Source organism: Tiliqua scincoides, chromosome 1, assembly GCF_035046505.1.
Source record: "Tiliqua scincoides isolate rTilSci1 chromosome 1, rTilSci1.hap2, whole genome shotgun sequence".
Taxonomy (NCBI): Eukaryota; Metazoa; Chordata; class Lepidosauria; order Squamata; family Scincidae; genus Tiliqua; species Tiliqua scincoides.
In genome coordinates, this window is record NC_089821.1 from 109,320,052 (window position 1) to 109,343,894 (window position 23,843).

General features: G+C 45.4%; 1 protein-coding gene across 1 annotated transcript in view; it reads left to right on the forward strand.

Annotated features, from left to right (window-relative positions):
- Positions 1-1,450: 1,450 nt before the first annotated feature.
- The window catches only part of AGPS (alkylglycerone phosphate synthase), a 70,160-nt gene continuing 47,767 nt past the window's right edge, over positions 1,451-23,843 (forward strand). The window contains exons 1-3 of the mRNA XM_066612320.1: positions 1,451-1,649; positions 19,136-19,225; positions 21,549-21,639. Coding sequence (XP_066468417.1) covers positions 1,465-1,649; positions 19,136-19,225; positions 21,549-21,639 — 366 coding nt within the window. The 5' untranslated portion in view covers positions 1,451-1,464. The remainder of the gene's footprint in view (positions 1,650-19,135; positions 19,226-21,548; positions 21,640-23,843) is intronic.

The window sequence follows — 23,843 nt, forward strand, 5'->3', positions numbered from 1 at the left end:
GGTGCACTCTGTGGTCATGACCCTCGGCCATGGGTCATGACACACATAAGCGTAACTCACTGCCCTGACGCCTGGGGCAGTGACATGACGTGACATCACGATGTGACATCATGACATCACTTCATGGAGGAGGGGGTGCTTGCTGCAGTGAATTTGTGCCCCCCTTCCTTCTCCTGTGGAGGCTCCCCTTTGTAGGAGAAGGGGGCGCAAAGCCAGCAACTCCTCTGTAACAAGGGCAGACCTTGAACAGCCGTCATGCCCCCCCCCCTTTGGCACAGCGCCTGGGGCAGGGACCCCTCAGCCTCCACCCTAGTTCCGCCTCTGCACACACCCCATTGCTTGCATAGGGCAGAAATTTAGGGCACAATCCTAACCAGGTCTACTCAGAAGCAAGCTCTATTGTGTTCAATGGGACTTACTCCTGGGAAAGTGAGGTTAGGATTGCAGCCTTAGTGCAACAGTCAAGAGAGGAAACTGAGCGCTTTCCACATGCGCTGCCTCCGACGCATCCTCGGCATCACCTGGCAGGACAAAGTTCCAAACAACACAGTCCTGGAACGTGCTGGAATCCCTAGCATGTATGCACTACTGAAACAGAGATGCCTGCGTTGGCTCGGTCATGTCGTGAGAATGGATGATGGCCGGATCCCAAAGGATCTCCTCTATGGAGAACTCGTGCAAGGAAAGCACCCTACAGGTAGACCACAGCTGCGATACAAGGACATCTGCAAGAGGGATCTGAAGGCCTTAGGAGTGGACCTCAACAAGTGGGAAACCCTGGCCTCTGAGCGGCCCGCTTGGAGGCAGGCTGTGCAGCATGGCCTTTCCCAGTTTGAAGAGACACTTTGCCAACAGTCTGAGGCTAAGAGGCAAAGAAGGAAGGCCCATAGCCAGGGAGACAGACCAGGGACAGACTGCACTTGCTCCCGGTGTGGAAGGGATTGTCACTCCCGGATTGGCCTTTTCAGCCACACTAGACGCTGTGCCAGAACCACCTTTCAGAGCGCGATACCATAGTCTTTCGAGACTGAAGGTTGCCAATACATATCATTTCCTGCACCGTCAGCTCAGAGGAGCACAGGAGAGTGAACTGAGAGCCGACGCCTGTACGGGTCTACTCAGAAGTAAGCCCCATTGTAGCCAATATGGCTTACTCCCAGGTAAGTGTGGATAGGCTTGCAGCCTAAAGCCTCCGCCAGCCCAAGACAATAGCCCTGAGTGACAGCCAGGTCGGAGGCTGGTGGGCGGGGCCACAGGCCCGGGGCTTGAATTTTGCCCTGGCAACCACCGCAAGTCCCGCCCCCGCCCGTATGCAAATGACTGGGCGGGAGAGAGAGCTAGCTAGGCAGCGTTCCGGACTCGCACGCTGACGGCCGCGTGGTGCACGTCGCGCCAGTCTGCAACGGCCGTCGGGTCCCTCGCGCGACCTTCTGACGCTACTCGACGGCGCCACGCGGAAGTGCAATGGCGGCGGGCGGCAGCGGCAGCGGCAGCCTCCAGTCTGCGGCTCAGCGGAGGCTGCGGATCCTCTCGGGACACCTGCGGGGCGCTGCGGAGGCGCGCCTCTCCGCCGCCCAGTGCCGAGGGCGGGCGACGGGCTCCCCGCTGACGGCGGAGGGCTCCCAGCCGAGCACCTTCCCCAAGAGGCGGTGAGTGGGAGAGGGAAGGGCGCTCCGGGACGGCGCCGCGGGGCGAGGACTCGGGGTTCCTCCCCTCCCCCCCGCCGGCTCCGGGAGGCTCCATGGGGGAAGGGCCTTCCTTGCGAGCCCCAGCCCGCCCCCTCCCCGCACGCTGAAGCCCTTCTTGCCCGTACGGAGCAGGGACCCAACGGGGACACCTGTTGGCAGGCACGAGCGGGCTCACTGGGAGCCCGGGCCAAGGCACGTCTACTCAGAAGCAAGTCCCATGATCGCCAGTGGGGCTTACTCCCAGGAAAGCGTGGCTCGCCACGGGCTGTCACTCCAGTGTGTGGTCTTCAGAAGCAGCCAGCAGGCCTTTGCTGTGGTGAAGGTAGCCTGACTTGCCTCCTTCAGGTGGGTGAAGTTTGGCAGTGCAGCAGGAGCAGAGCCTCACTTTCAAACAGCCCTCTTCAACCCTTTCCTCACTGACAAGGCACTAAAGAGGTCAAAGCATGCAATCCTTTTTTGACCATTGACGAGGCTGGCTGTGTTGCAGGTGAGGGGCCTCATGTCCCTCTTAATAAATGACCCTCTCTCAAACTCCTGGGGCACATCTGCAGAGCACACCTGGCACACTGGTTGAAAATTGCTGCTTTAAAAGCAGCCACCGGCCACTGGCTGAGGACTGGAGCTAAGACAAAACTGCTTCAGATTTGTCAGGGCAGTTAACTATACAGCCAGACTACAAACCTAGCCACACTGCTACACTGATGGAACTGTAATTTGTATTCTGTGTATAGAGATTAGCATCTGCTAATTGATGTAAGCCAAGAGTTTCAGGTGTCATAAAGACATGCAAGTATGTCCGTCTCCAGCATCTATTGCAACACCTTCAGCATGCCTCAATCAAGGATTGGCAGGTTGGCAGCACACCTGTTGGCAGCAGTGGTAGGGCATAAAAGGAACCAGTCAGTGTAGGATGACAAGGTATCAATCCCATATTGCCACACAATACCCACTTGATACAAGGGTGCCATTGTGTTTCCTACTGTAGTAGCTACTGTGGCACAGGCAGCAAGGAAGCAAAAGCAGAAAGTAGTCAGGAATCCCAGTATTCAGAGTACAAGTCTCCTTCTGTTATTTTTCAACTGTTGTAGACCAAGGGAAGGAAGAGGTCAGGCATGTAGAAAAAGCATACAAGCCACCCTAGGGCAAGAGTTCAAGCCCTTGTGAGAGAATCCATTGGAAAGAATTCTTTTTGGCATGGGGAGGAACCGGGAGGAACCCCAAGTGCACTTGACTAAACAGAAATGCTGGTAGTTTGCCACACAGAGGCTCAAGCTGGGAATCAGGTAAGCTGGGTTCAAGCCGAGCCAGCAAGAGTGTTGCGACCGAGGCCAAACTGACTTTTTACGTGACTGTCCTGAAATGCATTTGTCATACAAAAGAGATGGTGGAGCCAATTCTTGAAACCACACTAACTAGACTACAGGGCAATTGTAGCCTCTGAGCCACAATAGGAGACATGCAAGGAAGCACCTAATGGGTCATTTAGCATCCTTTGCCACTCACCTACAGTTCAAAGCCTGTCAGTGAAACCTCTACAGAGTCCCAGTGTGTGGTCAGCTGAAGCAACAGAGAACTAGGGTTTGGAGAAGGATCTCTATCTGCTAATATAATAATGACAGGTGTGATCAAAGCCAAGCTTTTATTGAGTAACATTTGAAGGCACAGTTTGAAGAAACACACACCTGGGGTTGTCAGCCATCTCATTTCAGAGCTCTTGTGCCTTTGCAAGTTATTAACAGTATTTAAGTTGTATGACAGACAGAAAAGTAGGTGCCAGGGGTGTACCAGTTGTATTTCTGTCAAGGAGTTTGCAAAGCTACAGGGGTGTGGGTGAAATAAGTAGATTACCAACCGCACAGAGGAACAGTTGGAACACTGGTCACTGCTGCCAGGCATGCTGTGGGTTTTCCATGTGGTCCGCACTACTGCATATGTGGAGGATTCCAGTGTCTTTTGCCTGTGATAGAAAAATACATAAAAGAATAGCAAGGAATAGACTGCAGCAGCACAAGGTCTCTGGATTAAGATGCGTATTTGGTGTTTGTGAGTTAGTGGCATCAGCTGAGTACAGATGCAGTAGTGCCCTTTTGAGAGAGAGTAAGAGTACAGTACCTGAGGCATTGCCTGTGTTGGGAATAGCAGTGGAACACTGTGAATGATGACCCCTGTAGCAATGCTCCAATCTTGAGAAACAAAAAGGCTCAAGATGAGTGTTTGGCCCACAATGACAGTGGCTGGAATACTTGACGTTTGCCTAGAGATCATACTCACTTGTTAACTAGGCATACCTTTATGACATGTAATGTCCACACAGAAGAAATATGCGTGCAGGGATTGAGAGCAGTGATCAATTGCTCAGCTAAGTGATAAGTCATACAAGAAAGGGAGGCAAGGTTAAAGATATAATAGAGAAGTTTTTTGTGAAGGTAATAATACAACAGGGGGGAGGGAGAATTAGAAATAAAGTGCAGTGTGATATGTATTCAATTGCTTGCACAACTAGGCCCTAAATGTTAGTGGTTTCTAAGTAAGAGAAGGAAATCTTTACAAGCGAAAAAGGCATCTAATGGGATGGAGTGAAATCTGCAGAGATATGCAGGCAGAATCAGCACAGGAAAAACTATGTTGCCTTACCATCTCCCTCCTGAAGCAGCTAATAGGAGTGCGCTTTCTGAAAAGTTCTCTGTTTGTATTTTATCAGCACATCTGTTTGCATAAATATGTGGTGCTGAGTGTGTGCAAAGATAGCATGACCCAAACCAGTTTTATGACAATGGGGCTGATGGCAAGAGGCCTCCAATAGCACAAGCTTCCATGATGATTACAACTTTAGTCTCTCAAAGCAATCACCCTCCTCCCACCACCACCACACATATAGTTTGGCTGGCTGGCTTAAGAGAAGCCTTGTCTTTCATTAGCTTCATCTTGCTTCCATAGCAAAATTCAAATCTCTAGATACAAGCCATGTCCTGAGAGCTTCCTGCCTTGAAGCAAACAGCAACAGAAAAGAAAGGTTCCCAGTTCTAGCTGTCCTCACCAATTCCATGGCCAAATCTAATCAAGCTTTGTATGTTACCTAAGGCCCTGGCCTCCAGAGGAAGATAAGAGTTCCTTGCCACACCCCTGCCAGGGTGCAAAACAACAGAGGCACCCATTTCAAGTGGGGGAGGATGAGCAATCAAGGACACAAAAGAAAGGTCCTTGAGGAGCTGATCCCACAAAAGTCCCCTATATGTCTATGTGGGAATGTAGCATATAAAAACTGGGTCACAGAGCTCGGCATCAAAGTTTATAGCAAGGCTATATTTGACAATATTGAAGCGAGGAGAGGGTTGGAGGCATGATATGTATATGCAGCATTCATATTTTGAGGTATGAATTTCCCATTTACTTTTGAGAGGTGTGTTGGACTTACAGCCTCTTTTGGAGTGAAAATACCAGTGAATGTAGAGTCCTTCTGGGGCAAGAGTCTCCTAGCAGAGTGGGTTGGGGGTGTTGGGAGTTCTGAGTGGTTGTTTGCTCTTCATTGATTTCTTGGTGCATTTAGACAACTCAGACTTCACTGCAGCATTATGCTGACATCAGAAGAATGTTTGTTCTCTGGAGGGCATGTAGCATATGGCAGTGGTCTTCAACCTTTTTCAGGCTGCAACTCCAAAGACAGACAGACTGGGGGCCCACCGCCAAGCTTGCCTCCCTCACAGGACTTAATCTGCGCCTTCACCAGCCACCCCTGCTGTGCCTGCCCCATTTCCCCCATCTCTTGCATTTTTACAACAACCCTGTGATGTAGCAGCCTGAGAAGGGCCACCCTCAGGAGCTGTGGGGCAAGAAAGCAAGAAAAGGCTGCGCAGGATTATATCAAGAATTCAGTTTTGATAAGGCTGTACCATTATTGGACTGGATCCAAGCCCTCTTTTGCACAAGCTTTGAAAGGTTGCCACGACCCCCAAAATGAGGCTTTGAGGCCCCATTGGGGTCCCGACCCACAGGTTGAAGAACACTGATATAAGGTATAAGTCAGCTTCTTCCTATCTCTCCTTTGTTTGGGCTGTCCCACAAAGCACATTACCATAGTACAATCTCAGTGTGACCGAGACATGATTACTGTGGCCAGATCTGTTTTCTTCAGGAAAAGATGCAACTGGCACATTAGTCGAAGCTGGGAGAATGCACCCTTGACCACAGTCACAACCTGTGGTCAAGTTCAGGTCCAGGAGATTTGGTAAATAGAAGTTATTTTAGCAAAAAGATAAACTGTTAAAAGATAGATATAATTATCTCTTATATAATCTCTGTTAGCCAAAATGGATTTATCTTGGGGATGCAATTTAATAAAAATGTTAGGAAAATGATAAATTACATCAGTTTGTGTAAGCAACTAATTAGCTCCACAGTAATTTTTTTTTTTGAAAAGGCATTCAATAGAGTAGAGTGGAGATTGTTACAAGACCTTTAAAGCAAGTGCGATTTGGACAAAATGTTATAAATTGCATAGATATACATACAGTTTACCAGTATCAAGAAGTATGATAAATGGTAGCCTGTTTTCCGAAATAAGACTGCAAAGTGGGGGCGGAGAAACAAGACTGCTCACTTTTACCGATATTGCTCAGTATATGTATGGTTGCTAAACTGATATGGTTGATGGAGATGGTAGCTAAACTAATATGCACAGATAAAGTTGGTGGTTATAAAGAGAAAATGATGCTATATGCCTATGATGTTGTCTTCTCATTAAGAAACCCAGAACATTCAATTTGAGTATTAATGTTGAAGGTAAAGCATTTGTTGGGTACATGATCTTCCTCTATTCAGAATTGTCCCTTTCTCAAGAAGACGTTTTCTTTAGATAAGGAAAGAGGTTTCTCTGTAAGCTGGTCATGGCTACAGTATAGAGCAGTGATTTCTAAACTTTTTAGAGACCCTAGAGGCCTCTGCCTGATTTATAACTGCCAAGGGTGGCCATAATGGTGATTGGATAGCAGTGTCCTTCCCCCAAGCAGCAACCTGTTTAACCCTTGATGCATGTAGCCTAATCTGTCCTATTAGTTTCATGACCCATCAAAAATTGGGTCATGACCCACTGGAGTCCCAGACCCGCAGTCTGGGAACCACTGGTAAAGAGCATTGTGACTATGCATGTGCATCATCTTGGTTTACATTCTGAGCTGGAGAAGAAATCCTTGGGGAAATGCTTGATTTCTAAAACATCTAAGCATGATAAAATGGACGCATATGTCAAGCCAGGTAATTACAAACTTCAGCAACATCATAGGTGAGAATGATTAATGCAGTTAGCTGCATGGAAAAGCAACTTCTTGCTTGTGATTATCACATATTATAACATTCAGATATGAACAAAATATCGGTTTGAGTTCAATGAATTCATTGTTCTAGCCATCTCACAGATTTTGCTATCTGTACTCTTTTTTCTTCATGTTGAGTGTATGTTTAATAAAGAGATCTTGCCAGCATTTGATAACGAAATATGGTGCAGCCAGGTTGCTTGAAGGAAGCCAGTCTGTGATTTCTGTCCAGAGTGATGGGCCTGAGTCATTTGCACATCATTTAAGCAAAAGAGTTCAATTCTTAGTGGTATTCTTATATTCAAATCTTGTTGGGAGATACTCTTTTTTTAATAATCTGACTGAAGCCTAACTCATGGAAATATACCTACATGTGTTCAACTTTACAAGAGGGCATGGGTGAGCAATTATTTTCCAGTTTGTCTTTCCTTGACTACTGGCTTGGATCTTCAACATGGGAGACTGTCATTAAGCTCCATACTTAGCGTAATTTAACATAAATCAGTATTGCTACCTGTCTAGAAGGTAGTTGCTGGTGCCTTGTTAAATTAGAGGCTGAACTGCATGTACCATTTCACTTTAATCTGTTCACATTTTTTGAAAGGTAGTACTTATATAAAAGTTTTACAATGAAATGAAAAGTCATAATTGAATGATATTTGTGTATCACATTGTACATCTTAATTCGTTCAAATTTGAAGAGTTGAATGTTAATAGTAGTGGGTAGAATATTTATTTAATTATATGGCAAAATGCGGCATCACCACAAAATAAATATATAAAATATAAATAACAAGCAACAAATCATTAGAACACAATGAATAAAATCATGAATAAAATTACATTATACATTGTATATGAGCAGTTACTAAGTGACTCTCCGTATGGCCAAGTATCTGGCAGCCCAGTCCTGAGCTGCCTGGCACATGGGGCTGCAGCGGCACCAAAAATAGCTGCCACTGGATCCTGTGCTCGCCAGGCAGCTGCCACTGCCTCCTTGGGAGAAGGGGACTTTTGTCCCCTTCTCCTGGGTAAACAGTAGCCCCATAATGGGGCTACTCACTTCTAAGGCAACTCAAGGGTCGGCATAGAAGTAAGAGCCTCCATGGAGTGAAGCTCCACTGGTCCCACCTGTCTCCCGCCCTACTCCCCCCAGGCACACCTCCCCCCCGTCCACCCTCTCCCTGCCCCAGAACGCCTTCTCCCCCCATGCCCCCAGCTACATCTCTGTGCTCTGTGGTGCTTGGTGGAGCACCGGCACTAAGGCCCGCAAACGTGCCTTATGGCACATTTGCAACAGTGCCTGCTGGCGCTGAGCCTGCACGGAAAGCATAGGATTGGGTCCTAAATCATTTAACTATTGGACAGCAGTACCCTCAAGTTGATGTAAATCCGGCAGGGAGCCAGAATACCTTCTAAGGGGGCATTCCATTGCAATGTGATGTAAAGTTTGCAGACCATTCCTGCAGTCACAATTACAGGGTTGCCACTTTCTGGAAAGCCAGAGAAGTAGCAGAATAAAAGTAAAACTTAATGATGCTCTTTCCCAGCTCCACCTTTTTCTCAGCTCCCCCCCCCCCCCAGCAACCAGCCTAATGTGTATGTTGAGCTCTGTCCCTGCATGATTTCCAAGGTCTACCTGTAGCATTTGCAAAGCATGGCTAGTTTAAATGTTTAGCAGTATACAAACTTAAACATCTAACTCAGGGGTGTCAAACTCGTTTCATACAGAGGGCCAAATAGCACTCATCATGTCTGCTGAGGGCCCAAAGTGATGTCATTTAACAGGTCATAACCAAAAATAAATACTTTTTCTCACTTAGCTGCAAATGAGAGAAGAGAAAACATGCAAATCTTGATCGTATTTCAAGATAAGGCCCAATTTTCATGTGGACTGCCCTTTCATCAGTAACACCTCAGCACTGCTCAGAAGTTGAGAGCCTGAGGGCCGGATAAAAAGCTTTCAAAGGCCACATCCGGTCCCTGGGCCTTATGTTTGACACCCCTGATCTAACTGTTTTCATCCCTACCTGCTAGTAGCGCGTTTAACTTACATATAATGATAAGCATGTTTTTGGATCATGCTTGTGTATGGAATGGACTTTTTGTCTCCTGCTAAACCCAGCACAGAGTTGGAAATGAGTTTTGCTGCTGTTGGATTTCACAGACAACTAGCACTTTCTACTCTGCACCATGCAAAGTAAATTTTGCGAATGTGATTGCTTGTTCCTGCTGGAGTTTACAGAGTACCAGCTCTTTCACCCTCTTTCCTGACTTTTCCCATGCATAAAGTTTGCAAATGAGGGCTGTCTGCTTCTTCAGATTGCAGAAGCTCCACTTCCTTTCTTGCTGCTGATCTGCTCATTACACTTTCTGGAACCTGAAAGTGAAACTATCCCAGCTTTGGAAAGTTCCTACTTGCCAGAAAACAAATCTGCTAATATCTTGGTGTCAGGCAGGTGGTTCTGTGTACCGCTTTATCTGAAACCACATTTTGAAGATGACTTCCAAGAGGACAGTTTTTAATATGCAGTGACTATATTTCAAACTTCATCCTGACTTCATTCCATGGCTATCACCAGTTGCTGGAGACAAATGCAAAGGTTATTGTAAAGTGTGCTACAAAACCTTTGAACTAAGTAATATGGGAATTAAAGCTGTGGAGTCTCATGCTCAAGGACAATTACATCAGAAGAACCTGAAAATCAAATCAAGTCAACAGTCCATTGCAGTATGCTTAGGTTCAAAACCAAGTACAAGTTCAGATAATAAAACCAGAGAGGGTGAAGAGACAGCCCCTGCGAAAACTGGAAAACATTATCAGAGTGATGAAAATGGCAAAGAATTACCTACCACACAAACTAGTACGGCTGCCTGTGTAATAAAGGACTGTGTTAGGACAGCAGAGTGCCTGTGGGCTTTGCAAATGGTGAAGAAGAAGATGTCATTTAACTCTTGTAACAATATCAGTGAGTTATGCAAGCGAATATTCTCAGGTAGCCAGATTCTTCTTTTCATCTTGAAAAAACAAGAGCAATGTATGCTTTTTCATCTTGAAAAAACAAGAGCAATGTATGATCTTCTACTGAAACAGCTGCAACAATGCCAAACATTTGTTATCTGTTTTGATGAAACTTTGAATAAGGTGGTTCAAAAGGGACAGATGAATTTAATGGTTCGTTTTTGGGATGATTGCTGTCTTAAAAGTTTCCACATGGTATCTAACCAGTGTTTTTCTTCAAACTGCTATTGCTGAAGACCTTCTTCAGAAGTTTCAAGAAGGCATGTCTTCTTTATCAGTTGTGAAATTATTACAAGTATCTATGGATGGGCCAAGTGTAAATCACCTTTTTCTGAGAAAACTAAAAGAAGAAATTAAAACCAACCTTGACTGTAAAGAAGAAGGAAAAGAATAATAATATATAAATAATATACAGTATTTATATACCGCCTTTCTTGGTCTTTATTCAAGACTTTATTCAAGGCGGTTTACATAGGCAGGCTTATTAAATCCACGCAGGGATTTTTACAAATTGAAAGAAGGTTCTTTCTTTCAAGAACCACTACATTCAAGGTGTTACACTCCGATCTGGTTTAACATTCTGGCCTCCATCCTCCCACGCTCCGAGCAGATGGAACAGCTCAGCTGCAGCTTGCCAGCTGCTTCAAGGTCGCACGGTGCCGGTGGCCTCGAACTGGCGACCTTGTGGATGTTAATCTTCAGGCAAATGGAGGCTCTACCCTCTAGACCAGACCTCCTGCCCAAATCCAAATCCAAATCCAATCCAAAAAAGAATTGATTGACTTTGGAACTTGTAGCTTTCATGTTGTATATGGGTCTTTTAAAACAGAATTGCAAAGTAGTGAAATGGGACCTGAATTCACTCCTGCCACTCCCTTTCTAAGATTAGTTGTCCTCTAAGTTGTGAAGGTGGTATATTAGATAATACTGCTAGCCAGTTGGGGGTGTTGAGTTGATGGTTCCTGATATTAACCTTATGGTGTGATTAAGGTGGACATTCACTACTTTCATATGGGCACTGTTAACCATACAGGGCTACAATACTCAACCACTAGGGCAAGAGCTGATGTCCTGAGAACTGAGGGGTTTGCTCCCCAGCTGGTACCACAGAGTTTATGTACAATATTGTTCCTAGTTTTTATTTTGTCCATAGATTTCCTTAAATGTTCCCTGTAAGTTAAAGACCAGTCAATCAATCAATCAACAGTATCAAGAGTCACTTCTAAATATTTTGGGTTTCAGTTAAACTTTAACAGCTGATTCTTAAATTCCACTTTGGTATATAGTAGAATAAGATTCTGCTTATTTGGGTAGAATATGATTCTTTGGAAATTTCATGCATTCTGCTGATGAGCTATAATTTTAAGTTGGTGAATCTTCCTTTTTTTTCTTTTTTTGAGAAACTGGATTTTTTTTATTTGGACAGAACAGAAATCTAAGTCTTCAGTCAAAGACTGCCATATTAAATAACTCCGCAGATAGAGCATTGCTGGAGAGAATGTTAAAAGGTTTGTCGACTAGTGTCCTGTGCCAACTGCAGTAGTAACTGAACTATGTAACTTTAAATTGGCAATCACAGCTTGAAAATTCTATTACATGGATGCTATAGCGGAATAGCAAGGTTTTTAATAGCCTCTGTGCCAGCTGTATCTCTATGAATGAGATGTTGTCTGCTGTATTAATGTCCACTACCTCATTTGATAACAGTGCCTGTTTAAATTTATTTTTTTCTCCAGTAAATCTTGTAGGGTTGTGTGTTGGATCTGTAGCTGTCTCAGATTTACCTAAGTTATCACTGCCCAATTAATATGGTAAATGGGCAGGTCTGGCAAATTTTGGAGTGCACTTTTTTTATTTAGAATAAGTACACTCAGTGGCATAGCTAAGGGCGTGCAGGGGTAGCATTTGCACTGGGCATCAAGCTTTAGGAGGACAACAAGCTGCTTGACACTAGTAACCAAAACTGAAAATCTTGGTATGTATAAATAATATGATCATATTATGTATCACTAGAAAGGTAATTTAATGCAGAATGCAATGAAACAAACTGCATTGGAATATCTGTATTCTGTCAAAAGTTATGGCCAATTAACTTGGGTTCACTTACCCAAGCCTGCAGCCTCCCCAGGGTGCGGGGAGCCTGGTGCGGGGAGTTGGGCTCCCCGCAGCAGTAAAAGTGAAAGCGGAGCGATTGTGCTCCACTTCCGCTTTAGCGCAGGCAGGGTGCGTTCACTTCACTTTTACATTCACTGCTGCGGGGAGCCCTGCCAAAGGTTCGCGCCGGGCTCCCCGAACCCTGGGGAGGCTGCAGGAGGCTTGGGTAAGTGCACGCAAGCCACTGCAGCCCCCTGAGCGGCGCGATCCTGGGGATCGCGCTGCTGCCTCCTCCCTCCCTCCAGGCTGCCCCTGCCCCTTAAGGGAGCAGAGGCCAGGGCCCTCAGGCTGGGGCGTCCAGTTTGAAAAGCCCTGGTATAGGGCTTTAAAGGTCAAAACCAGCAACTTGAATTGGGCCCGGAAATGAATGGGCAGCCAGTGCAGCCTCTGAAGAAGCGGTTCGACAGAGTCAAACCGCCTACCTCCAGTAACTACATGGGCCACTGCATTCTGCACTAATTGCAGTTTCCGAACCAACTTCAAGGGCAGCTCCACATAGAATATGTTACAATAGTCTAACCTTGATGTCACCATGGCATGGATCACGAAGCTGAGCCGAATCATGGCCGAAGCTGAGCAAATGCCCCCCCAAGCCACCACCTGGGAATCCAGGAGCAGCTGCGAGTCCAGGCAAATCCCCAAGCTGCGGACCTGCTCCTTCAGGGGGAGTGCAACCCCATTCAGTGCAGGCCGATACTCTAGCACCTGCATTGAGGATTTTTGAACCAGGAGAATCTCTGTCTTATCCAGATTTAATTTCAGCTTGTTCGCCCTCATCCAGATCCTCACTGCCTCCAGACAGCACTCCAGGACCTCAACCGCCACCCTGGAGGAAAGTCTGGAGCAAGGGTGTCCAAAGTTTTTGGCAGAAGGGCCACATCATCCCTCTGACACTGTGCCAGGGGCCAGGGAAAAAGAATTAATTTACATTTAAAATTTGAATAAATTTACATAAGTTTACATAAATGAATATATTAGAGATGAACTTACATGAATGAATGAAGGTCTTGAAATAGCTCAAGGCCTATAAAAGGCCTTGCACAAAGCAAGGCTGACCTTTCCTTTGCTGCTGCTACTGCATCAGAGGAAGCAGTGGAGGAAGCCCGCAGCTTACGCAAGAGGTCAAACAGTCGCCCTCATGCTGAGAGCAGTTGTATCGGGCCAGTGCAGGCTCCAACAAATCTCCGGAGGGCCAGAGGCTCATTGGAGACTGGGGGCTCCCTGAGGACCGCATTGAGAGACCTCAAGGGCCGCAAGTGGCCCCAGGGCCTGGGTTTGGGCCCCCCTGGTCTGGAGGAAAGGAGAGATAGAGCTGGGTGATCAGCGTATTGATGGCACCCCACTCCAAATCTCCAGATGACCTCTCCCAGTAGTTTCATGTAGATGTTAAATAGCATGGGAGACAGAATTGAACCCTGTGGCACCCCGCATCTCAAGGGCCAGGGTGTCAAACCAGGGTGTCGAACAGGCATCCCCCAGCACCGCCATTTGGGACTGATCCTCCAAGTACGAGTGGAACTACCGCAGAACAGTGCCTCCAACTCCCAACTCGGTCAGTCAGCCCAGAAGGATACCATGGTCGATGGTATTGAAAGCCACTAAGAGGTCCAGCAGGACCAACAGGGACGCACTCCCCCTGTCCAGTCCCCAGCGTAGGTCATTCACCAAGGCGGTTTCCGTCCCAAAATCCAGCCTGAAACCAGATTGAAAAGGATTCGGATAATCTGCTTCATCCAAGACCCTTGGAGTTGAGAAGCCACCACCCGCTCAATCACCTTGCCCAGAAATGGGATGTTGGCGCTCTTATTACCCAAGCTGGGCAAGGGTCCAGCAAGCAGGTAGATGGCCTCACACTCCAAAGGAGTCTGTCCACATTCTCAGGCTGTACAAATTGAAAAGAATCCCACAACACTGGACAAGCAGTTGCCAAGGGGACATCGCCAGACATTGTCACTGTAGCATCCAAGTCGTGACGAATACAATTGATTTTATCTGCAAAATGTTTTGTGAACACGTCACAGCAGCTGACTGTGTGTTCCTCCTGGTCTTCTGGAGGGGCCTGATGTAGTAGGCCTTGTACCACACAGAACAATTCCACCGGACGGTTCTCAGCAGACATAATGGTAGCAGAGAAGAAAGATATCTTCCCTGCTACCATTGCCACGGAATAGGCTCTGTAGTGAGCTCTACTCCGTGTCCGATCAGATTCATCACCAGTTTTCTGCCACGGTCGCTCTAGACCAGGGGTGTCCAAAGTTTTTGGCAGGAGGGCCACATCATCTCTCTGACACTGTTGGGGGCTGGGGGAAAAAGAATTAATTTACATTTAAAATTTGAATAAATTTACATACATTTAATATATACATTTATGTAAAGATGAACTTTTATGAATGAATGAAGGTCTGGCAATAACTCAAGGTCTATAAAAGGCCTTGCACAAAGTAAGGCTGGCCTTTCCTTTGCTGCCACTACTACATCACAGATGTGAAACAGCAAGCAGTGGAGGAAGCCCTTATCCCACAGCTCATGCAAGAGGTCAAACAGTCGCGCTCACGCTGAGAACAGTTGTCGGGCCTGTGTGGGCTCCAACAAATCTCCAGAGGCTCATTGGAGACTGGGGGCTCCCTGAGGGCTGCCAATATTGGGACACCTCGAGGGCCGCAAGTGGCCCCAGGGCCAGGGTTTGGGCACCCCTGCTCTAGACGCCTACCCGGCCGCTTCATTTTTCGCAATTCCTCAGTGAACCAAGGAGCCGCTCTGAGTCTGCGATGTGGCAGAGGTCGCTCCGGAGCAATCTCATCCACTGCCCTGGTCATTTCCCCATTCCAGAGGTCAACCAGGGCCTCAGATGAGACACCAGTCTTGACAGTGGGAAAATCCCCCAGAGCCCTCAGGAAACCTTCAGGATCCTTTAGAATGCGATTCCCCCGCCTCTGCGAACGTAAGAAGCTGCAACAAGCCTAAATCGTACCAGGAAGTGATCTGTCGTTGACTACGGAGTGATCTTAATCTCTACATCCAGATCAGCACCCCCTTACCCAGCTGTAAACACCAGATCCAGCACATGCCCTGCTGTAGGGGCCAGGATCTTCTGGGACAGGCCCATGGTTGTCATGGCCTGGAAGGTGAGGGTCGGAGAGGTACTTGAAGTTGTAAGAGCAATTATTAAATGACTAGGGAAGGGGAGAAGTGTTCATATTGAACATCCTGCAAACTGTGAAGGTAAGTTGGGACCCTCATTTTCCAGTTTCTTTCTGGAATACCAAAAGAAGGTATGTTTCAGGCTTATAGGCGTCTTGCTGCATACAGAGCAATTTTCTTAAAACGGTGAAGGCCACATCCAGTAACAGAACCTTAAAAGAATCTCAAATGTTAAGCTCAGTGACAAATCTGAAGAATAAATTAAGGAAAGCAACGATTGGAGTTTAAGATCTTCTATTTCTTTCACCCCTCCCCCTTTTTAAATGAATAAGTTGAGTGCTAAGTTGGGGAAGTTGCTGAATACATATCTTTAAAATTCTTGTCCCTTTGTATAAGGATGTGATCAAGCTTGGTTTAAACAAATGAAATTGCCAGGTTACTATCTGGATGAATGTATCTAATATCTGGATATTTAAGAAAGTATTTTAATATTATTTAGCATTCTATTTAATACTGCTTCTCACAGTTCTTGTTTCTAATGAAATATCTATTGTAAAATAGTTTTTTCTGGTCAGCTTTTCATTCAGTAGAGTGACAAGTAGACTGGATTCAGTCATTGCCAAACCCTGATTAAAGCATGGCTTGGCATTATGACATAAACCTTGGGCTTGTGCACTCTCTCCTCACCTTTGTGCCTGAAAGGAAGGAAATATTATTATTATTATTATTATTATTATTATTATTATTATTATTATTATTATTATTATTAACAGTATTTATATACTGCTTTTCAACTAAAAGTTCACAAAGCGGTTTACAGAGAAAAATCAAACAACTAGTGGCTCCCTGACCCAAAAGGGCTCACAATCTAAAAAGATGCAAAAGAATACCAGCAGACAGCCACTAGAACAGACAGTGCTGGGGTGAGGTGGGCCAGTTACTCTCCCCCTGCTAAAAAAAGAGGAGCACCCACTTGAAAAAGTGCCTCTTACTCAATCAGCAGGTTGGGTATGTGAAGAAATATGAAGCTTCCTTTCTACGATTTGCCATTGTGCCTGGATGCAGAAAGTTCCGGTTTGTTCTGCCTGTGGTTTGTGAGCAGGCCAAGTTATCAAGCCCAAAGTGGATGTTAATTTGCTTTTGTTTTTATAAAAATTAAAGTGCCAGAAGAAATTATATGGATTGTATTGTAAGGTGGTCTTCTGTTTGTGGAAGAAGCGCCATTTGCATGATGGGCAGTCTTTGCTTATCTTCCCATTCCTCTGCACACTTCTCCCACAGTTTGTTCCTGAAGGCTGAATGACCCTGAGAAACACATATTGGGAGAAGCAGAGAGTTACAGAGGAAAGGGCAGATTAGTGAAAAAGCACTCCTTCCTCTTCCCTTTGCGAAAATGGGATTTCTTTTGCAAACAGATGAAGACCTTGGGCTGCAACCCAGGCAGCCTAATCCTGAGCTGCCCGGTTCCAAAAATGGCTACCGCTGCATCCAGTGCACCCCAGGCAGTTGTTGCTGCTGCCTCCTCGGGAGAAGGGACTTTCGTCCCCTTCCCCTGGGTAAAGCAAGTTGTCCTGCAGTGGGTCTACTTAATTCTACAACAACCCAAAACTCCACCAGTCCCACCTCCCCCCCCCGCCCCAGAATGCCGCCTTCCCCAATGCCCCCACCTACCTCTCTGCTGCCCGGCAGTCTGTGCAACCGCCAAGCAGTAAATCTCTGGTTCTCCATCAGTGCTAGGGCCTGCAAATGTGCCTTATGGCACGTTTGCAAGAGTGCGCACTGGCAGTAAGCTGCCGTGTACTCTTTAGGTTTGGGCCCTAAATCTGTTTTATTTTAGCTAAAATAAAGGGCCGCATTAGAAGTTGGGTCAGTTATAGGTAGCTTAAGGCTGCAGTCTTATCCACACTTACCTGGGAGTAAGCCTCATTGACTACAGTGAGGCTTACTTTTAAGTAAACATGCGTAAGAGTGCTCTGTAAGATGCATTGGAAAGACTTAAGCTTGTAATTGTGTGTGACCATAACATGGTAAGCATTTGGTAATATTTTCTGTTAAATATATACCGTAAATAAATCTTCTCTTGGTGTTCTTGTCAGTCTCCCCTTTTCACTTTGGTCAATGTTGTTGGCGCAAGAATGTCTTTGACAGACTTTTTAGTACTGTGATGCTGTCTAATGGAGTGAAGCATATGTGACTATGTTAGAGATCCTAGTTGAGGATAATGGAGGTAAGCATGCAGCTTTATGTAAATTTCTGTGTTGAATGGTTTTATTACGTGACTCAGCTGTTTTTTGCCAGGATAATTGTATTTTGTTCTGATAATTGAAACTGGTGTGTGGGCTGATAATAACAGTTGTATTTTCACAAAATTAGTTATTTAGTATGTTTTCAATTTACTCTAGCATTTATGTGAATTAAAAAAAAAAGATCAACTGTATATAGCTTTGTATGTTGGTTATATAATGTTTTAAGCCTGTCAGAATGGACACTAGGTTCATTTAATAATTTTCATCTCAGCAGTGGTGTTGCTAGGGGGTGCAGAATGGGGGGGGTGACGCACACTGGGGGGTGACGCTAATATCGTGGTGGTTAGGAATAACCCCATATTATATACAATTGGATGTGGAATTTCGAGTGGAATGCAATGCAAAAAAAACTAGAGTGAAATATCTCCTTTCTATCAAACGTTATGGCCAAAAAACCAGAGAACAAAAAATGCATGGATTCCTATGGAAAGTGAAAGTGAGCCGTATCACTTGTTTACTCATGAGTAGGTGAACGTGCCTTAGTTCTGTCAGAAAGGGCAGGCTGAGAGGAATCCAACAACACCAGAATCGTTCTGATCATATGAATGCAGCCCCCAAAAACACCTGAGAAGGAAGTCCCTCTCTCCAGGCAGATGAATGTATTGAGCTCTACGGAAAGCGAAACTAAGCCTCAAGGTCGCATTTACTCGCAAGTAAGCAAACGTGCCTTGGCTGGTGTGGAAGATCAGGTGAAGGAGAGTGCAAGGCTACCAGAATGGTCCTGATCCTATGCACCTGCAGCTAAACAAGTGCTCCAGAAGGCAGCCTCCCATCCCCCCACTAAAAAGGATCAAAACAGAGGCTTCAGCGGATAAGGTGAACCTTTTTGAGACTTGCAAAGCCAGGTGGATCCTGACAGTGATTGGTTTAAACAGAAGTTCTTAAATTGAACTGGGCACTGGGTAGGGCTGAAAACCTGACTGGTTTGGGGGGGGGGGGTGTTATTGCAGGCAGGCCACAGAGGAAATTCATTTGGTGGAACAGGGCTGGCTTCTGCTTATTTAATTATTTGTTTTACTTATTTATACTTATTTATTTTAATTTGCCTGATGAGATCACTTCCACCATGACATCGCTTCTGGTGGGTCTTGGACAGATTGTCATTCTAAAAAGTGGGTCCCAGTGCTAAAAGTTTGAGAACTGCTGCAATAAGGTGTTAGTAAGTTGACGCTCGGGGGGGGGGTGACACTACTAGTGACTAAAATCACTAGAATCACAGTTTGGAGGAATAATACCATCATGTTATGTATCAATCAATACGTCATTTCATGCAGAATGTGTTCTAACTTTGTTCTATTGAAAGGTAGAACAGCCAAAAAACCAGTGGGGGCGGAGTGATGGTACATCACCATGCCCACCACCTGGGGTGTTGCCCCGCCCACTGCACGGGGATGACGCGCTGGCATCCTGCACCGGATGACGAAACCCTAGTGACGCCACTGCACCTCAGTCATCAAAATTAACTAACCAATCAGTTTTTTTATTAATTTTTTTAAATCTCCCTTTCTGTTTAAGGCAAGAACTTTTGAAGTGGAATGGATGGGGCTACAATGACTCAAAATTCATATTCAATAAGAAGGGGCAAGGAGAATTCACAGGAAAAAGGTAATATGTTTTTCTTTTTTAGCAAAGTAGAAAAAGGTGCTGTATGATAGTAAATGTGAAGAATGGATACTGGTGCTGAAGGATCACTGTTTTTGTTTGGGTTGTTCTGTTGAGCACTTAAACTATTTCTAGCTATTTTAGTAATTTGTGGGTGTTGGTGGCACTTGTACTATGTATAAGTACCCTGTGTAGAAGATCTTTTGCAGGAGAAAAGAGTGCCTAGCAGTTTGTATTGTTAGAGTCTTAATTTTTGACCCCTGCAGACTTGGAAAGTTAACTCTGAGGTTTAATCTGACCTGCAGCATAATGCCAATCCCAGGGATGGAACTACCTCTCCTGTATGAGCCAAAAGGCTTTTAATCTCTCCTGAAAGGAAAATACTCCTATTGCCTGATCACTGTATTTGTCCTTCCTTGCACAATTTCTGGCTCTGTGGTATCCTTTTTAGGTGGTTATCCAAAATTATTCACAGTATTCTAAATGTGGGTGTACCGTAGATTTATGTTCTTATATTTTATTTCTCTCCTAATAATAATACCCCACACTAAATTTTCCTCTTTGACAACCTGCAACAGGTGGTTTCAGTGAGTGTTCTGACACAAGTTTTTCATGGGTAGTTGCTACAATTCTTGGCCTGCCTCAGTCTTTGAAGTTGGGAATATTTTTGGTCCCAGTTTGCACCATTTTGCATATTGAGACAGTGTTGTAATTTCAGACACGAGAACCAATTCAAACTGTTGTAGTGTTTGGTCACCCAGATTAGAGAGATCTTTTAAGCACTCTTTAGTTTAGTTTGTGATCTGCTATCTTGAATAGTCACTTTTCTAGACAACTGTCTCACAGATCACTGGGTCAATTAAGCCCTGTTTATGTCTTCAGCGGCAAACTCTGTGCCCAGGTAAAGATCCTCTCTGTGATTAGGAGAGTGCCTTGTGTATCTAATCACTAGGAGGATGATACATTAGGTTTGGTGCCTAGTCTATCTAATCACTGGAAGGATATCTCCTGGGATACAGTATATATCACTGCAGACAAACATGGTACTCATGGTCAGTGGGGGAGAGGACTTCAGGGTGCTTTGGCTGCTGGTGCAGTCTGTCCCCTCCCCCCTTGTTTCCATGGATCCAGTAATGATTTACCCCTGCTAATTGGGTAAGAGGCACTTTTTCAAGTGGGTGCTCCTTTTTTTAGCAGGGGGAGAGTAACTGGCCCACCTCACCCCAGCACTGTCTGTTCTAGTGGCTGTCTGCTGGTATTCATTTGCATCTTTTTAGATTGTGAGCCCTTTTGGGACAGGGAGCCATTTAGTTATTTGATTTTTCTCTGTAGACCGCTTTGTGAACTTTTAGTTGAAAAGTGGTATATAAATACTGTTAATAATTGAATAGGAATTTTATTTCTACACTAGTCTGCCCAGCACTAGTCTTTATGCAGAACTTTGGGGTGACTCGCTGTGTGTTTTCTTTCATTGATTTCAATTAGCTATGGTCTATAACTTGTATTAACTGTTTCTAAAAGTCTATGGTAAAGTACTTTGTCTAATCAGTCTGCATAATTATCCTTCTTTAAAAGTTTGAGAATTAAAGATTTCTAAATGCTTGTTAAGGGGACCTCCCATTCCAGAAACCATGCTGACTTTTCCTCTTGTTCTTCATACGTAACAATTCTGGCTTTAAGATTTTCAGCAATTTACTTGGGGTACATGAGTCTAGACCAGTGGTTCCCAAACTGCTACCAGGGAGTTGGGAATCATGTAAGTAGTTGCTGGAGCAGGACATATGGCAGCGACATGCTCCCCAGGATCACACCACTGCCAGGGATGGGGGGGTTTCCACTTACCTCAGCTAGTGCTAGCTTCCAGGGGGTGCAGGAAGCTTTTCAGATGCATTTGCAGGGCTCCCCAACCTCTGGTAAACTGAAAATTATGTCAGAAATCACTTCCATTTTTGCAATCGAAAACTGAAATGGTTTCTGATTGTGATTTTCAGTTTACTGGAGGCTTGAGGAGCCCTGTGGAGGCGTCAGCAGGGCTCCTCGCGCCTCCTGGAAGCTGGCTCTATCCAAGGCAAGTGAAAAACTTCCCGGCATGATTCTGGGGATTGCATCACTGCCATTCCCTCTGCCACGCCCCTTAAGGGGGCAGACAGCGGCTTCCCAGGGTGGTGGGTCATAACCAGTTTAGGAACCACTAGATTGATCGAAATTTCTTGAGTTCTCTCCCCAGTCCCACCTTCCAAATTACATACAGCTTGACTGTCCATATAGCTCAGGTCAGAAAGTAATAACAGGACAGAAAGAACTGACTAAACTACTCTTGTTTCAGATATCGGCTAGGTGGTATGGTATTTCCCCTTTTGAAAGAATGGGTAGAGAAAAATCTTGGAGGAAGTCTGGAGCACAAGCTTACCCCTAGAGTAAGTGAATAAATGAAAGAAGCTTGTTTGGAATGTCAACATCTGTGATTTATAAAATTGTCTTTGTATATGGATGAATTAAATATAAGAAGCTGTTATTCTTCTGTCAGACCACTGGTCCATCTAGCACAGGGCTGCTCAAACCCAGGCCCGTGGGCCATTTGCAGCCCCTGGGGACCCCCAGACTGGCCCCCAGGGAGTCCCTGGTCTCCAAACAGCCTCTGGCCTGCTGGAGATCTGCAGGAGTCCTCGCTAGCCCAACGCAGCTGCTCTTCGCGGCATCAGCAAGGCACAGGCTGACCTGCTGAGCTCTCAAAGGAGAGCTCTGCAGAAGCCCCGCCCATTGACAAACACTCCCATTAGGTTGGGGACGCTGCAGCTGAGTTCAGGCATCAGATGGGGGTGTGAAGTCATGGGTACTGCTTGAGTTTGGCTTGGGGGGGTTGGGAAGAAGGCACTGAGGGAGGGAGGGAGGATCTGGTTGTGCTGCTTGAGTGTGCTTGGGGTTGGAGGCAGCGCTACATGGAAGAACTCATGGGATGTTTGCATGCCACTGGAGAGCATGTCTACTCAGCAATAAGTCCCATCAGAGCCAGTGGGGCTTACTCCCAGGGAAGTGTGGTTCTGATTGGGCTGTGAGTGCTCAGTGTCGGTGGTGGGCGCTGCAGGGGAGAACTCTTGGGATGCTTGAATGGGGAGGTAGCATGCTGCTTTTGCTTGTTGGGATTGCTGGCAGAGAGGGAAGAAGATGGGGGTCTGTTTGAGAATGGGGAAAAACATGCAGCTCTCTGGCTGCTTTCAAGTTTGTTTGGTGCTTGATGCCGGCTGGGGGAGGGACAGAGAGGGAGACAGGGAGCTCCTGTCTGTGTGTGGAGGAGAAACAAACTCCTGCCCTGAGGGGGGAGGTGCCCACCAGTTCGCTGGCTGACTATGTTCCTTTGCTGCTGTTTGGGCAGGGAGAGAGAGTAAAAACATGCTCCTGCATGGAGGGGGGAGGAAGCCCATGCCTGCTCCTCTTAAGTTTGTTTTGTGCTTTTCCCTGGGAAGAGGTATGTTAGGTGTGTCAGTTATTTTAACACGCACCCCTTTTCTGCGTCTCATGTGTATTATAAATAAGCTCAGTAAAATCCATTCATTCATATAAATTCCGTCTTTAATATATTCATTTATGTAAATTTATTCAAATTGAAATGTAAGTTTCCCCCAGCCCCCAACACAGTGTCAGAGAGATGATGTGGCCCTCCTGACAAAAAATTTGGACACCCCTGATCTAGCACAAGTTGGGTAGTTCCTATCCTAGGTCTCTAGTTGATGTTTTTTCCAGCCCTGCTAATTTCTAGCCTTCCCTAAATCCGCAGCACCTATCACCAAAGACACCCGCCTATAAGTTGATCTCACAGATAAGCCGAGGCCAGGCTCGAGCCAAAATCATGGAATTTTTCTATGACCCTTGGATAAGTCAGGGGTTAAACTTAGGGGGGTGTCTGAATATAGTTTTGTCTGATTTAACTCAAGGCCAGATCCTGAAAAATAACCTGCCAGTAATTGTTACCTAAGAACTGCACAATTCTTAATATATTAAAATTTAGTTAAAAAATCCTATTTTATTCCTTAACTTTTTAAATTCTGGTCTTTACAACCTTTTTGTAAACACTATTAGAGTAAATGCCTGTAAACAACATACCAGTAGAACCATTAATCAAATGCTTCTTTAAGGTGCCTAGTATGTTAAGCAGAGGCTCAACATGTAACATGCAACATAAAACACATAACTGGTAGTATGCAGTTCAGTTCACAGAGAAAGACAAGCTCAAGGAATGAGCATTTGAAAGAGCAGCTACACATATTTGCAACCCTATTTGCTCAGAAGTAGATCCATTTCTTTCTATGGGTGTTATTTTTAAGTAATGGTGCACGGAATTGTAGCCTGGGAGTTTGTTTCAGGTGGAAATGAGGATTCCATCCTGGTGTTTTAAAAACCAGATCCCTAAACTTAGTGAACTGTGAAATTGTTTGAAAATGACTTGCCAGGAACAGTTCTGAAGCAGCAGCAAAAAGGAAAAAAAAAGGAGGCATTTTACTTTCTTCTCCAAACTGGAAAGGAGATGAAGGTGCATATGGGAGTTGCGAGGAGACTTTGTGAGGAGTACAGCACTGAACTTTCATAGCAGCAGCTGTCATACAGACTACAATTCCCATAAGCG